The sequence below is a fragment of the Lichenostomus cassidix genome, chromosome 20, assembly GCF_008360975.1.
Source record: "Lichenostomus cassidix isolate B80296 chromosome 20, HeHo_3.0, whole genome shotgun sequence".
NCBI lineage: Eukaryota > Metazoa > Chordata > Aves > Passeriformes > Meliphagidae > Lichenostomus > Lichenostomus cassidix.
The window spans coordinates 7,416,397-7,428,870 of record NC_139500.1 but is presented as its reverse complement, the minus strand read 5'-3'; the positions used below and the strand labels follow the sequence as shown (position 1 = coordinate 7,428,870).

The window sequence follows — 12,474 nt, the reverse complement described above, 5'->3', positions numbered from 1 at the left end:
GGAGCATGGCAGGTCCCTGGGGGAGCATGGCAAGTCCGTATGGGAGCCTGACAGGGCTGTGGGAGCCACGGCAGGTCCATGTGGGGGTGAGGTGGGGCTGTGGGAGCACGACAAGGCTGCAGTGGGGCACGAGCGGTGAGCAGAGCCCCGGTGGCATGGCGTTGCCTGGGGGTGGCAGGACCCCGCCCCGGACTCTGCCCCTGCCGCCGCTCGACCGTCCCAGGCTCGGCGAGGTGGGGCTCCGGGCACAGCGGGACCCGCCGGTGCCTGTCCCGGGCCGGGCCGGTCCGCGCCGGGCGGGGCGCGGGGGCAGCGGGCGCGGGGCGGCGGCGGGCCCGGGGGAGCGGATTACCGCCGGTTGCCGTGGTTACCCGCTACCTGCCGCCGGGCCCCAGCCCGGCCCGGGCGGGGGGGCTCGCCCGGCCCTCCCTCCTTCCCTCCCTCCCCGCCGCGGCAGATGTCACCCCGCGCCGCCGCTCGGGGCTGCCCGGGCGCTCCCCGTCCCCTCCCGCCGCACCGCCCCCGTCCCGGGCCGGCGGGGGCCGAGCGTGCCCGGGGCGGCTGCCGAGAACAAAGGTGCCGGAGCTCGGCGCTGCCAGCGCCATGGCCCCGGGAAGCGCTGCCCGGCCCGTGCCGCACCCGGGACAGCGCCGCTTGAAATGGCTGTCGCCGCCCGGGGCCGGGCACGGGAGGGGATCTCGGCCGTCAGAGGCGCCTCCCGGCTCTGATTCCCCGGTGCTGACGGTGGCCGGGCTCGGAGGGAGGGAGCAGGGACAGAGGAGGTGCGGGCACAGCGAGGCCCAGGGGTGTGGTCCTAGGGCAGAGGGTACCGGGGGTACGGGCGCTCGGAGATGTGGGATTAGAGGAGGTGGGGAAGACAAAGGACATTGGGGAGGAAAAAGACCTGATGGAGGAGAGGAGGTGAGAGGAGAGAGGACATGTGTAAGCATACAGCAATGGGAAGGTGGGGAGGAGGAGAGCAAAGCGGGGTGAGAACTGTGGGGCACGGTACACAGAGACTGAGAAGGAGAAACTGGCAAGGGGGAGAGACAAACTGGTTCTGGGCAAATATAGGGGAAAGGAGAATGGCTGGAAGGTGGCAGAGGGGCTCCTCAGCACCTGAAATGCTACCCGCTTCCAAGCACCTGTACATGGGCTGAGCTTTGCTCCTGAAATCTTTTACTCCTTGTGGGGCAGCTGACTTCTAATAAAGCCCCGATACCAGAACAGGGTGAAAGCATCCCTTCTTCCCATTCTGCTTCCCAATAGAATTTTTATTGCTATTTAAACCTGAAGGGTTTTAAGCCGTTCTGAGATATTATGGGCTCTGACTCATGCCTTGAATACTGGTGAGCAATGCTGGGTGTGGAAGGAGGAACCCGAGGGGCGTGGGCCCCTCGGAGAGGTACTCTACAGCACACGTGTCCTCTTAAATCCTAGGTCAACATTTGGGTATATTGCCAGATATAAACCTCCCTAATCCTGGAGGCACTGTCTTGATACAGCTTCTTATACCCAGTGGCTTTGATGCTGCTTGCATCTCACCTGCTTCCCAAAGCTAAATAATCATCACGGGGAGAGCAGTCACAAGGCTGAGGAGGGGATGGAGAGACGCAAGGAGTCAGGGGAGGATCGCTGCAGGGAGTGGGATGCTGAGGAGGCAGCTCCAGCATCCGGCATCCAGCCGGGGTGGAGAGGAAAGCGCTGCTGGCTGTGCAGGGAGGCTGTAGCAATGCCCAGAGCCTGGGGTTACCTTCACTGCATTCCATCTGAAACCGGGGAGGAAACAGGGACCTGCTGGCCATGCAGGGAGGAGGATATTAGCTGGTTGGAAACAGTGATTTGCATACAGGGTTGGTTACAGCCTTAATTTTGAGGGCTCTGCTTGTTAGATCTGACTGTGCTTTTCCCCTGCTGCATTTTCCTTTGTCCTGTTTCTGTAATTATCCTCATTTCAACCCTGCTCTGAGGATTATTGGTCAGTAGGAAGCCTCCTAATGCCCGCTCCTCCTTGGCAGGGGAATACCCATGCCCTCGATTAAACTGAAACTCTCTGAACGGTGACAGAAGAAATTAGATCTATATTCCTCAAAGACACTCCCTGGGGCGAAGTTTCCCGACCCCCACCACGCAGCCCTGCCACCCTGCCCCTTGTGTTCGCTCTCAATATTCTCTTTGTTACAGCCACCTTCAGACCCAGCTTGGGGCTCCCTGGGGAGGGCAGAGGTGGTTTGTGTTGGAAAATCCTCGTGCTCGTGTCCCGGGTGAGCTCAGCGACCGTCCCGCTGCAGCCTGTGCCCAGGACAGGCAGTCTCTGTTCCGAAATTGGGCTGAGGAGCCAACTCTAATAGGCAGCACTGTACATTAAATGACTGCTCCTCTGAGATGTTGGGTAGCTTCAGCAGAAGGTGGGCCCACTAAGTGATTGATTTTTGAGAGGCCCTTGACTAGTGGCTTAAAGAACAGCATTTATTCAATCTATAGACTGTGGAAGATACACAGAGCCCAAGCAAGGACAACACAAAACGCAGGTTAGGAGACTGGGTGTTCCCTTTGCGTGCAGACCGGTGCTAGACCCTGCCCACAGACCCTGTCAGCCTCTGCCTGCCTTCAGGGATGTGTGAATGCACGTGAAAAAGATAGTTTGCAGGTCATTTAGATGTGCAGGTTGCTGCTCAGCAGCCTGGCAGGCACCCACTAGACAACATCCATGCATTCCTTTTGGAAAGCAAGGCTTAAAGGGATGTAATGTATATATATATATATGTATATATATATATATATGTATATATATGTATATGTAATTTTTTTTTTTTTTTTGGTCTGTGCAAAAATGTCATTTTTTCAAGGAGCAAGCTAAGTCACCTCCCAAAGCCTGGCCCTTTCTCAGTCCCCCCTGCTATTACAGTAGCCACTGACCACCTCCCACTAGCCCTTCCTGCTCTGGTGCTTTGTGCCGAGTGCCGATGGCAGCTGCCGGGTCCCAGAGGCTGCCTCCCCTTCCCACGGCATACCCTGCCAGTGTGAGCTGACACCGTTGGTGCCAGTCAGCTCGGAGGAGCACTGCTCCCCACACTTCCCACTCCCATCAGTCTGTCACCACTGTCGTGTGGCAGAATTACTGCCTCCTGCTCTCCAGCACATCCGAACACACAAAGAGCTCTGCTGCTGCTGCCAGCGCTCAGCTGCTCTGCGTCTGTGAGAGGGAGGGAGCCTTGGAAAGGTCAGTGCAGGGAAGGAGGGGATGCTGGCTCCTTCCTTTAGGGGCTGTATCCTGGCATCACAGTGAAACCTTGTCCTGCTGGCTGATCCATGTCTCTGGGGACTGCAGCCAGCGAGAGTACCTCATATCTCAGGGCTTCCCAGCATGGTTTAGCACCATGTGCAGGTCTAAAGAGCTTCCCCTGCCTGTTCCCCGCCTAGCAAAACCATCCCACATTATGGAAATTGAATTTCTTGATCAGTTGTGACTCCACTCTGGACTCTTCCCTTGTTTTTATTACTGGCCCAATTTCACTGCCAGCTTTAGCAGCACAACAGCAGCAGCCGCCACTGCCCTGGCTACAGCAGGATCCTCCCTGAAGCGATGTTTAATTTATCCCCCACATCCCCCGTGCCCAAGGCAGCCCGAGGCGGGAGCACCGCCACTCTGCCCCCTCCAACCGCATTAGCCCCGGGCCGATCTCGTCACCCCTGTCACCCATCGCTGACACTAACTCAACTTGCCTGCACTGTTGTAGGGGGCAGATGGACTGTCGGAGCCCGAGGGCATCTCTCTGAAACGCGTGGCTGTGGTGGAAGATTTCTTTGACATCATCTACTCGATGCATGTGGAAAGCTCGTCGGAGCCGGGCAAAGCACCCAAACATGCCGGGCAGAAGAAAACCTACCGAGCGGTGAGAGTCTCCCTGTGCCCCGGGCAGGGAGGGCAGTGGAGCGGAGGGGCTGTGGGAAGGAGAGTCCCTCGGGAATGGGAATGACAGGGCAGGTAGAAGCAGAGCTACTGGCGGGAGGCAGAGGCGAGGCAGAGCCCAGTGTGCCTGTGCGGGGAGGCGTGAGGAAGGAGGGGTTTAAAGGCAGAGCAGCTGTGCTCGGGGACAGGAATCCGGGCTGCAGCGGCAGCACAGCGCGGCTGCTGGGAGAGGAGAGAGCAAGGGAATCATACAAAGGCACTGTGCATTGCTGAAGGGAAAAGGAAGAGAAATCCTCAGTGTTAGTGATGGACGAGGGAATGTTTGGTCCCTTGCATGCTCCAGATCATCTGCCTCCCTGTCTTCCTCAGCCAGATGGAAATATCTCGTGGGCCTTGAAGGTCAGGAGCAGCCAGAAAGGGGGACTGGGGCATGGCCGTGGCCTTCCTCTCCTCTCCAGCCAGGCAGATGCTCCCAGCATCCCATCCTGGGTTTCCTCAGTTACAAAATGGAGGCAGGCACCGAGCTAAGTCTCGCCTTGGCTCTATGGATGCCAAGAACCAGCTCTATCCATCCTGAAACACCACTCTAGTTAGGTCAGGAATAATTTAGCTTGAAGTGTGCTTCTCCAGGGAGCCTGCTGTTTCTCCTGACTCTGCACAGCCCTTCGATGCAAACATTTTGGCTCTCCTTTTACAAGAAGAGCTGAATTTACTGTCCAAAACCAAGCTACTCCCTCGAATCCCACAGCACTAAGGACCAGGTCGCTTAGAGACAGGAGTGGCTGGCTGGCAGCTCATCTCTCTGGTGTATACAATGTCTTAGAGAGGTCTGTGCAGTCTGCCCTTGTCTCTGTGATGATGCCTGAGGTTCTGCACGGCTCAGTGTGCTGCCAAAGTCAGCACAGGGTTGGAGTCTGTCCTGCCTGCCTATGTCCCTGCTCCATCCATGCTGTGGTGCTGGCAGTGCTGGTGAGGCAGCCCAGTGCCCTGAGCCTCCCACATGTGGTGGGTGTCCCCAGGGAGCAGGGTTCTGCACACAGAGCTCCTGGCATCACCCCCTGCCCTGAGCACTCCAGTCCTGCCCCTGCAGCACAGCACGGGGCCAGGGGCTGGAGCACACATTGACCCTCCCTGGCTGGGGGCAAGTGACCTTTTTATGGTCCAGGGAGGGCAGCCCCACCAGCATGACCGCAATTCAAAAACTTTCTGCTCATTTCCCCAGCAGACCACTCCAACCCTCCCCTAATTCCTTCAATTCATCTCTCTGGAGGACTAATCTGTGCCCTGCACAGCCCCGGGGGAGCAGGCTGGATCCGTCTGTTTTCCCAGGCCTGCTCGCAGCAGTCAGAGAGCTTCACGCTCCACCCCTCATCTCCCTCTTGAGCTGAGATCATCACATTAGCAGCGTGTATCCCCTCCTGACCTGGCAGGGCTGCTGGCTGGGCTGCCCAGCCTCACTCCTGCCCTCGCTGCCTGGAGTGCCTTTGTAGCCCGAGCTGGAAGGTGAAATGGCCCAGAGTACATGCCACGCCTGGCACTGGTGCACAAAGGGACGCTGCTGGGTGGCCAGTCAAGAGGCTCCAGGGTCCCCTGCTTCCTTCTCCTTGCTCCCTTTCCCCACCACTTCTGATTAGAGACACTGGAGAGTTTGCCCTTGTCCATGACCTCCAGAGGGAGGCAATCAGAAAGGGAGTTTGGATGGGAGATAACTCATCAAGGAAGCTGTCTGCTCTGCAGAGCATCAAATCAGCTGAGAAATAACAACTGTATCACTAAAATTAGCCGAACATTTGCAGCAGAGACTGTGGGCTTGCTGGAGCAAAAGGCAGGGAGACGGCTGAGCCCGGCGGGCAGTGCGCGGGGACAGTTCCCTGCCTGCGCCACCACACCGCGGCTGCCACCAGCAATTTCCAGACCCCTCATTTCAGCGTTTCTGTGGGAATCCCTTGTGCTTGTGCATCGATAAATATCGCACAGAGGCAAAGGCTGAGCTGGCATCCGCTCGGCCACAACAGAGCTCGCTGGGGCTGCAGCTAAATAGGAGGAGAATCCCATGAGGACCAGGCACTGCAGCCTCCATTTGAGCGCTGGGACAAGGTCCCCGCCTGAACTTTCCACCCATCTGGCATTCTGTGCGTGTGAAAGCCCGGGCTCTGCTGCCGCGCAGTGGAGATGGATGTGGCTCCCTCCCACCGCAGCGGCAGGGCACGGCACTGCCTTAGCCATGATCCAGCAGAGCCTCTGCCCCTGCCCCGCCGCTCTGCTTCTAGAACAGCACCCCCTCAGGGCAGAAACATGCTTGGAATTTAGGTATTTGTCTTCTTAATATGGATTTATATGATTTAGGTATTATTTGTTAACTGCATAAGGTATGAGGATGATGCCCACCGGCCAGAGGAGGGGGATCAGGACATCCTGGGCCCCCCTCCTGGCTCAGCCCCATCACCAACCCTCATCCTTGAGGCGTCTGCTTGCAGCCCCACTTCCCGTCCTGAGCCCCACTTCTGCCGGGCTCGCAGCCCCGAGGACTGGCACAAACAATTGAATTTCTGTCTGTTTTATGACCCCACTTGTAAGTGCTGTGACCCCTGTGGGGGTCACGGCCCCTGGTTTGGGAGCTGTTGTGCTCGGACAAGTCACTTAGACCAAACAGGATGGGTGATTAAGCGTAGGAACCAGCCCAAAGTAAGAGGTGGGCTCTCCACCTTTTAATGCCTTCCAATTAAGACCAGATGTCTTCCTGGATGATGTTTGAGGCAAACCACAGGCCACTGGGCTGCAGAAGCGCCTGGGTGAAATTTTGTGACTTGTGCTACACAGGTCAGACTCCAAGATTTGATGGTCTTTTATGGCCTTAAAGAAGTCTGCATTAAAATTGACTCCTTCCTTCTCCAAATAACCTAGTCTTGATCTTTAGAAATACCGTAAAATTACTGCTGGCAGAAATTAATTACAATAACAGGACTCTGGGATTGCCAGGCACCTTCTGTGGGTGCTTAGGTCTGGTTCCAGTGTTTAACTTCAAGCATCCAAGTTTTAAATATTTATCCTTAGCTTTTCCTCATCTGTAAGATACATATCCCACAAAGGTTCAGGGGACTTAATTCATTACTGTTTGTAAAAATGTTTTCAATTCCCTAGATAAAATATGTCACAGAAGTGCAAAGTATTATTAACAGTAATTGATTGTCATTGTGGGAAAAAGTGACCTGCCCTTACAAAAGATTAATGGATTCTTCAGGTTACTGGTGTGATGGTAATTAACAATGCAAACAGAGCTGACGAGGCCTTACTTTCGCATTTGATTCTTACACATTCATGGCTTTGCTCTTCCCAGATTCCAGCTGGGAATGGAAAGGAGTGTCTGGGAAGATATGGCTATGCAGGGAATTCAAAGATCTGTTCATTTTTGTCTTGTTGCATCTCTGGCACACCAGTTACCCTCCCCAAGTGTTCCCCCACCAACAGCTGCTCTGAACGGAGGGATTTAGGGCTGGAGAGAATAATGTATGGCTAAGAGCTGTGCCCATGGTCCCCGTGCTCTCCGCTTCATTCTCCCTCTTCCAGGACATACAGCTCTCTGTTGTTTCCCCAGATTGCAGAGACCTATGCTTTCCTCCCAAGAGAGGCTGTGACCAGGTTCCTGATGAGTTGCACCGAGTGCCAGAAGAGGATGCATTTCAACTCCAACGGCCTGGAGCCCAAAGGTAAAGGCGAGTGACTTCTGCCAGCAGAGCTGACACTGCATTTTGTACCAGCGCTGTGCCACTGACAGCTGCCAGATACTGCCCCGCCCAGGAGATACATCTTAACCATACAGTTTTCCTAACCTGGGCTATTTTTCATCTTAGAGCCAAGCTAAAAGAATTGCTTAAACCTGCACCTTTCAGCATAGGGAGCAGAAGCAACATGGCTTTTTTTCCTAGGTTCCCCAGTGCCACCCAAAACGTGGGTCAAAAATACCAGAGATATGGCTGCAATCAGCCCCTGATCATGTGTGGGTAGAAACTTCAACATCTAAAAAGTATAACCTAAAGTTTTTCCCTGGAACTGGTAATTTGGTATTGAAAGACACAGAATATGTCTGAATAGCTGAAGTTTCTGATAAAGAAGCAATTTACACTAATTAATAGATAAGCACATGATTCTGGGTTTGATAATGGCAAGTGTTTTGGCAATCACAGTTACACTGTGCCTGTGTACACACACAATTAGTGTGGCCACTGAGGTGGTTGACTTGTTGTAATTCTTTTGTAGACAGATCCAATCTGCAGCTCCTTAGGCCTAAAAGAGAGGAGTGGGGAGAAGATGGGACCAGGTTCTCTTCTAGACTAGCTGGTTGAATGTTTGTGTATTTTTTCTGAATTACAAACTTGTTTTCATGATCAAGTGCAAAGCATCAAAGTGATGTTGGTTTCAGCCAACAAAATTGCCTCTTTAAAAAAACAGTAAGCAAGCTACAGAGAGTTGGTCTTTTTCAAAAGTGGCATGGCAAACTGGCTCATTTGGCAGCACTTATCAAGAAGGGAAGCAGAATTTAAGAAACAAAAGGCCCAACAATAGAAAAATTCTAGTATTAAATACTGATTGCCAACTGTTTACTGCTGGGAGCAGAGCTATGGACATCCCAGAGGTTTTGTGTAAGTGGATTATGTGCCATCTATCCAAAGGTAGTGACTGAAATGCTTTGTACTCATTATATTTTTTAAAAACTCTCCCAAATAACCCCATGTGAATTCTATTAGCTGGAGCTCCATTACCACAACACTTCCCACTTTGCCAGCTAAGGGCCTGATCCCTCTTTCCAATTACATCAAGAACAGTTTTGGCCTTTGGCCTTGCTGGGAGCAAAGCTGACCTTCACACTGATTGCGCCACATCCATCACGGGTGACGTGCCGAGTGCTGCGGCTGCAGCAGCCAGCTCCGTGGATGGGAAGGGTGATGGGATGAGTCAGGACAACAGGGATGTGGCCTTTTGGCTTCACCCACGCCAGGACACCTCCCTAAATGCCTGGCAGTAGCCAAGCTGCCAGTCCCAAAGCTTTGGATCCCATTTCAGGAGGGAGCTGATGAAAAGCGTTGTTGTTCCTTCACAGAGTCACAGACTAGTTTGGATTGGAACAAACCTTAAAGTTCATCTCATTCCAATGCCCTGCCATGGGGAGGGACATGTTCCATTAGACTGGGTTGCTCAAAGCTCCATCCAACCTGATGTTCCTTCAGGAGATTCCACCTACCCACCATCCTGCATCTCCTGTGCCTTTCCCAGCACACATCCCAGTTCAGAGACAGCTCAGGGAGCACCCAGTTCTGGGTATCCACCCCATGGTGGTCCTAGCTGTGGAAACCATGATTGAGACTGAGATCCATCTGTCCTGAGCAAATTTATAAATTAATATCAATTATTAATTATTTTCATTAAGCTTCTCCCCTTAGCAGTTCTCTTAAAAATAAATCAATCAGGAATACAAAGGATCCCACAGGTAAAAAGTCCTATTTACTTACCAGGAATGAAAGGACAGAAGTGCTTTTCTGCTTGAACAGCACCTAAATAGTGACTAAGTACATGTGAAAATATATTGAGTAGATTAGATAAGGTTACTTTTACTGGGGAAGAGTGTCTGATTTCACTAACACGTATTCAGGAATTTATCAGGAGCAAATCACCTAAAAAAACACTGGGGTCGTAGAAGAATTACTGAGGTGTATGCCCATGCATATACACATACAAGCATATACAGGTAAAGTTTAACTCAGTAAGATGACAAAATTTGAGTCATTCCCATCTCTTCCTACTTCTCTTGTCCGTGAAACAAATCTGAACACATTTAACTGGTGATCACAAAAATCCCTAATTAAACATATCTGACATGAAACCCTGCAGGGCACCCACATCATTCATAAAAGCAAATTGTCTTGCTCGTGGGAAAGTTTGAACGTCACTGGACTTCACTGGGATCTCTTTACAGTGTTATTAAATTAGGAGTGATTCCGGTGGAGTGATACAAATGTGGAGCTAGGATCAAAACCATTTCACTTTCAACTGCTCTGCCTCTTCCATCTGTGTGTCCAACATGTGGGGCATGTGATAGAGATAACTGAAAAATGAGCTAAAGGATTCCAAGAGCTTCCTCCTGTGACATAGGATGTGAGGATTGTTCCCATGGAGCCCCCCAGGCCTTTTAAAACAAAGGTTTTCTTTCTTTTCCAGATAACTTAGGAAAAGGGGAAAAAAATGGGTTTGGTTTCTTGGGCTCAAACCCTTGTGTGCTGCAGTCACACAAATTCACAGTAAATTTGTGGCCTCTAATGGGATTGTTCCAAATTTACATCAGGCTGGTTTCAGGCAGAATCTAAGCTCTAAAAGATCACTTACCTCCCTCTTCCTTCCCAGCTGAAGTTGCTGAGCTGCTCCTGTTCAGCTTCATTCATCTCTGCAGCGCTGAGCAGTGGGGTGAGGAATGGCAGGAGAGCAACTTATCATCCTCAGAGATCCGAAACACTCACCTCATCCATGCCTGTGCTTCAGGAGAGAGCAGCACTATCTGTGTTACTCTTAGCAAAGGCTTTCCTAAACTCTTAGGGACTCAGCCAGCTGGGGAAGGTGGCAGGTTTTGTTCCTGTGAAAAGCTCCCTTTGCACTGGGATTTTAGCATCTTTTCATCATTACACAGCATCCTTGCAGAGCAGAATAATGGTTTCCTTGGGTTGTTTAATATATAGAGACATAAAAATACTCCTAATCTGTAGATCAGAGCGTGACAGAGGCTGCTGACATACAGCCATGAGAAAAGAGGGAGGAATTAGTTTATAATGTTCCTAAAAGCTTTGGACCTTCGAATCTGGGCAAGTTGATGGCCTGAGTGGCCCTAGCCACCCTTCCCTGCACAGATGGATTAGATGGACCTGGAAAAAGCATTGTATTTCCATGGACTGAGTCAATGTCTTGATAGAGAAGATTTGCAAAAACCTATGTGATGTTCAACTCAATTACAGACAGTTTTGGGGTCAGGTAATTTCTTAATCAGACATGACAGATCTGGTTTTTCCAGAGGTGTGGAGCATCTTCAGCTCTGCTGAGTTTTGACGGTATTTTTTGACACTCAGCATTTCTGAGAAGCAGGCCCATTAGGATTGGGTTGATAGCTTTTCTGAGGTGCTGTAAAACATTTTGTGAAGGCTCTTTTTCAAGGGGCTCTGTCACACATGCCTGTGAAACCACTGACCCCAGAAAATGCAGGCTAGCCAGGGAGGGTCTGAACCAGGAATGGAAACCTCCCACTGTCACTTTACCTTCAGCTCCTGGAAATCCTTCTTCTCCTTTTATTGCTTAAGCTCCCTGTCCAGAGGATACCACACATCCCTTCAGCATGTGCTGGAAGGCTGGATTAATTCTCCAAACTTGCATCTGCCTGTGCTGAGGGCAAAGAAATCTTACTTTTAGCCACCAGCCATCCCTGTGGACAATGGCAGCTTTCCTCCTGGACAAACCCACTGCATGAGCCTGTAAATTCAATGTTAGAACAGATCATTCCAGCAGCCTTTGTGTCCTGTGTGGAGAGCTCACAGTGGTGGTGGCAGAGCTGATGAATCTTTATGAATTCTGAGAAATCACTAAGAATTTGCTTTGTGGGGACTCTTTTGGCCTGGCCAGACAGAGTGATCTGCAAGAGCATCCAAACCTGGGGCCATCTCTAGAGCTCAATGTGATGCAGCCAGAGGAATCAACAGGAACAATTTAAATTAAAGATCTCTAAAATTAAGTTTGTGTTTTAATGAGGATGTTAAAAATAATCTTCATCACCAGATAGAGATACTTAATACGTTGCCTTAATGTTAACTCCTACCTGAGGGAATCCCAGCAAAATTGGCAAGACTTTGCAATGCTGAAGCAGGCTGCAAATAGATCCTTGTTCATCACCCCCTGCATAAATCTCATGTGCATGGAAATGCTTCTGAGGCTTCAGCAAGACTCAGCTTCTTCCTCTAGTTTGGGGGACACTGAAAAATTATACATTATGCAGTGTAGTTTTTTTTCACGAGTGACAGCAATGTTTGTTTTCTTTTTTTTTCCCCCAAGACAACATCTGTTCTGTAATTATGCTCTTGTTGGGGTCATGTTCTTAGAAGAACCTTCTCTCAGCGGGTGGTGGCTCTTGCCAAGGATTCAAAGTTCTCCTGAATACTGCTGTGTAACAGTTATGAGAATCTCTTCTAAATAAAGTCCTTTGTTCTTCAGAGAGCGAGCCACCTTCCTCCTTGGTTTCTGGGATCATTGACTACAACATGCCCCTCACCTCGACTTACCTGAAGCAGATGAAGTTACGGGTGATGAACTCACAGGAGCAGGTGAGCGATGTGCCGGGATCTGTGTGTGCCGAGGGGCTGAACGGAGCAATGGTGCTGGGCACATTGATTCTGGGGGGATGTTTCTGGCAATGGTTTGTCCAAGCAGGCTGGGCTCTGACCACAGCACATGCTCTTGCATGGAAGTTGGGGGGCAGCACATCCTGGATCTCCTAGCTGAGGAAGCAAACTGGGCTGCTTCAGAGTTGTGAC

General features: G+C 51.4%; 1 protein-coding gene across 1 annotated transcript in view; it reads left to right on the top strand.

Annotated features, from left to right (window-relative positions):
• NOL4L (nucleolar protein 4 like) overlaps positions 1-12,474 on the top strand; it is a 63,243-nt gene that overhangs the window by 14,053 nt on the left and 36,716 nt on the right. Inside the window, exons 2-4 of the mRNA XM_085079593.1 lie at positions 3,741-3,896; positions 7,509-7,620; positions 12,155-12,264. Of these exons, the coding sequence (XP_084935719.1) occupies positions 3,741-3,896; positions 7,509-7,620; positions 12,155-12,264 (378 nt within the window). The remainder of the gene's footprint in view (positions 1-3,740; positions 3,897-7,508; positions 7,621-12,154; positions 12,265-12,474) is intronic.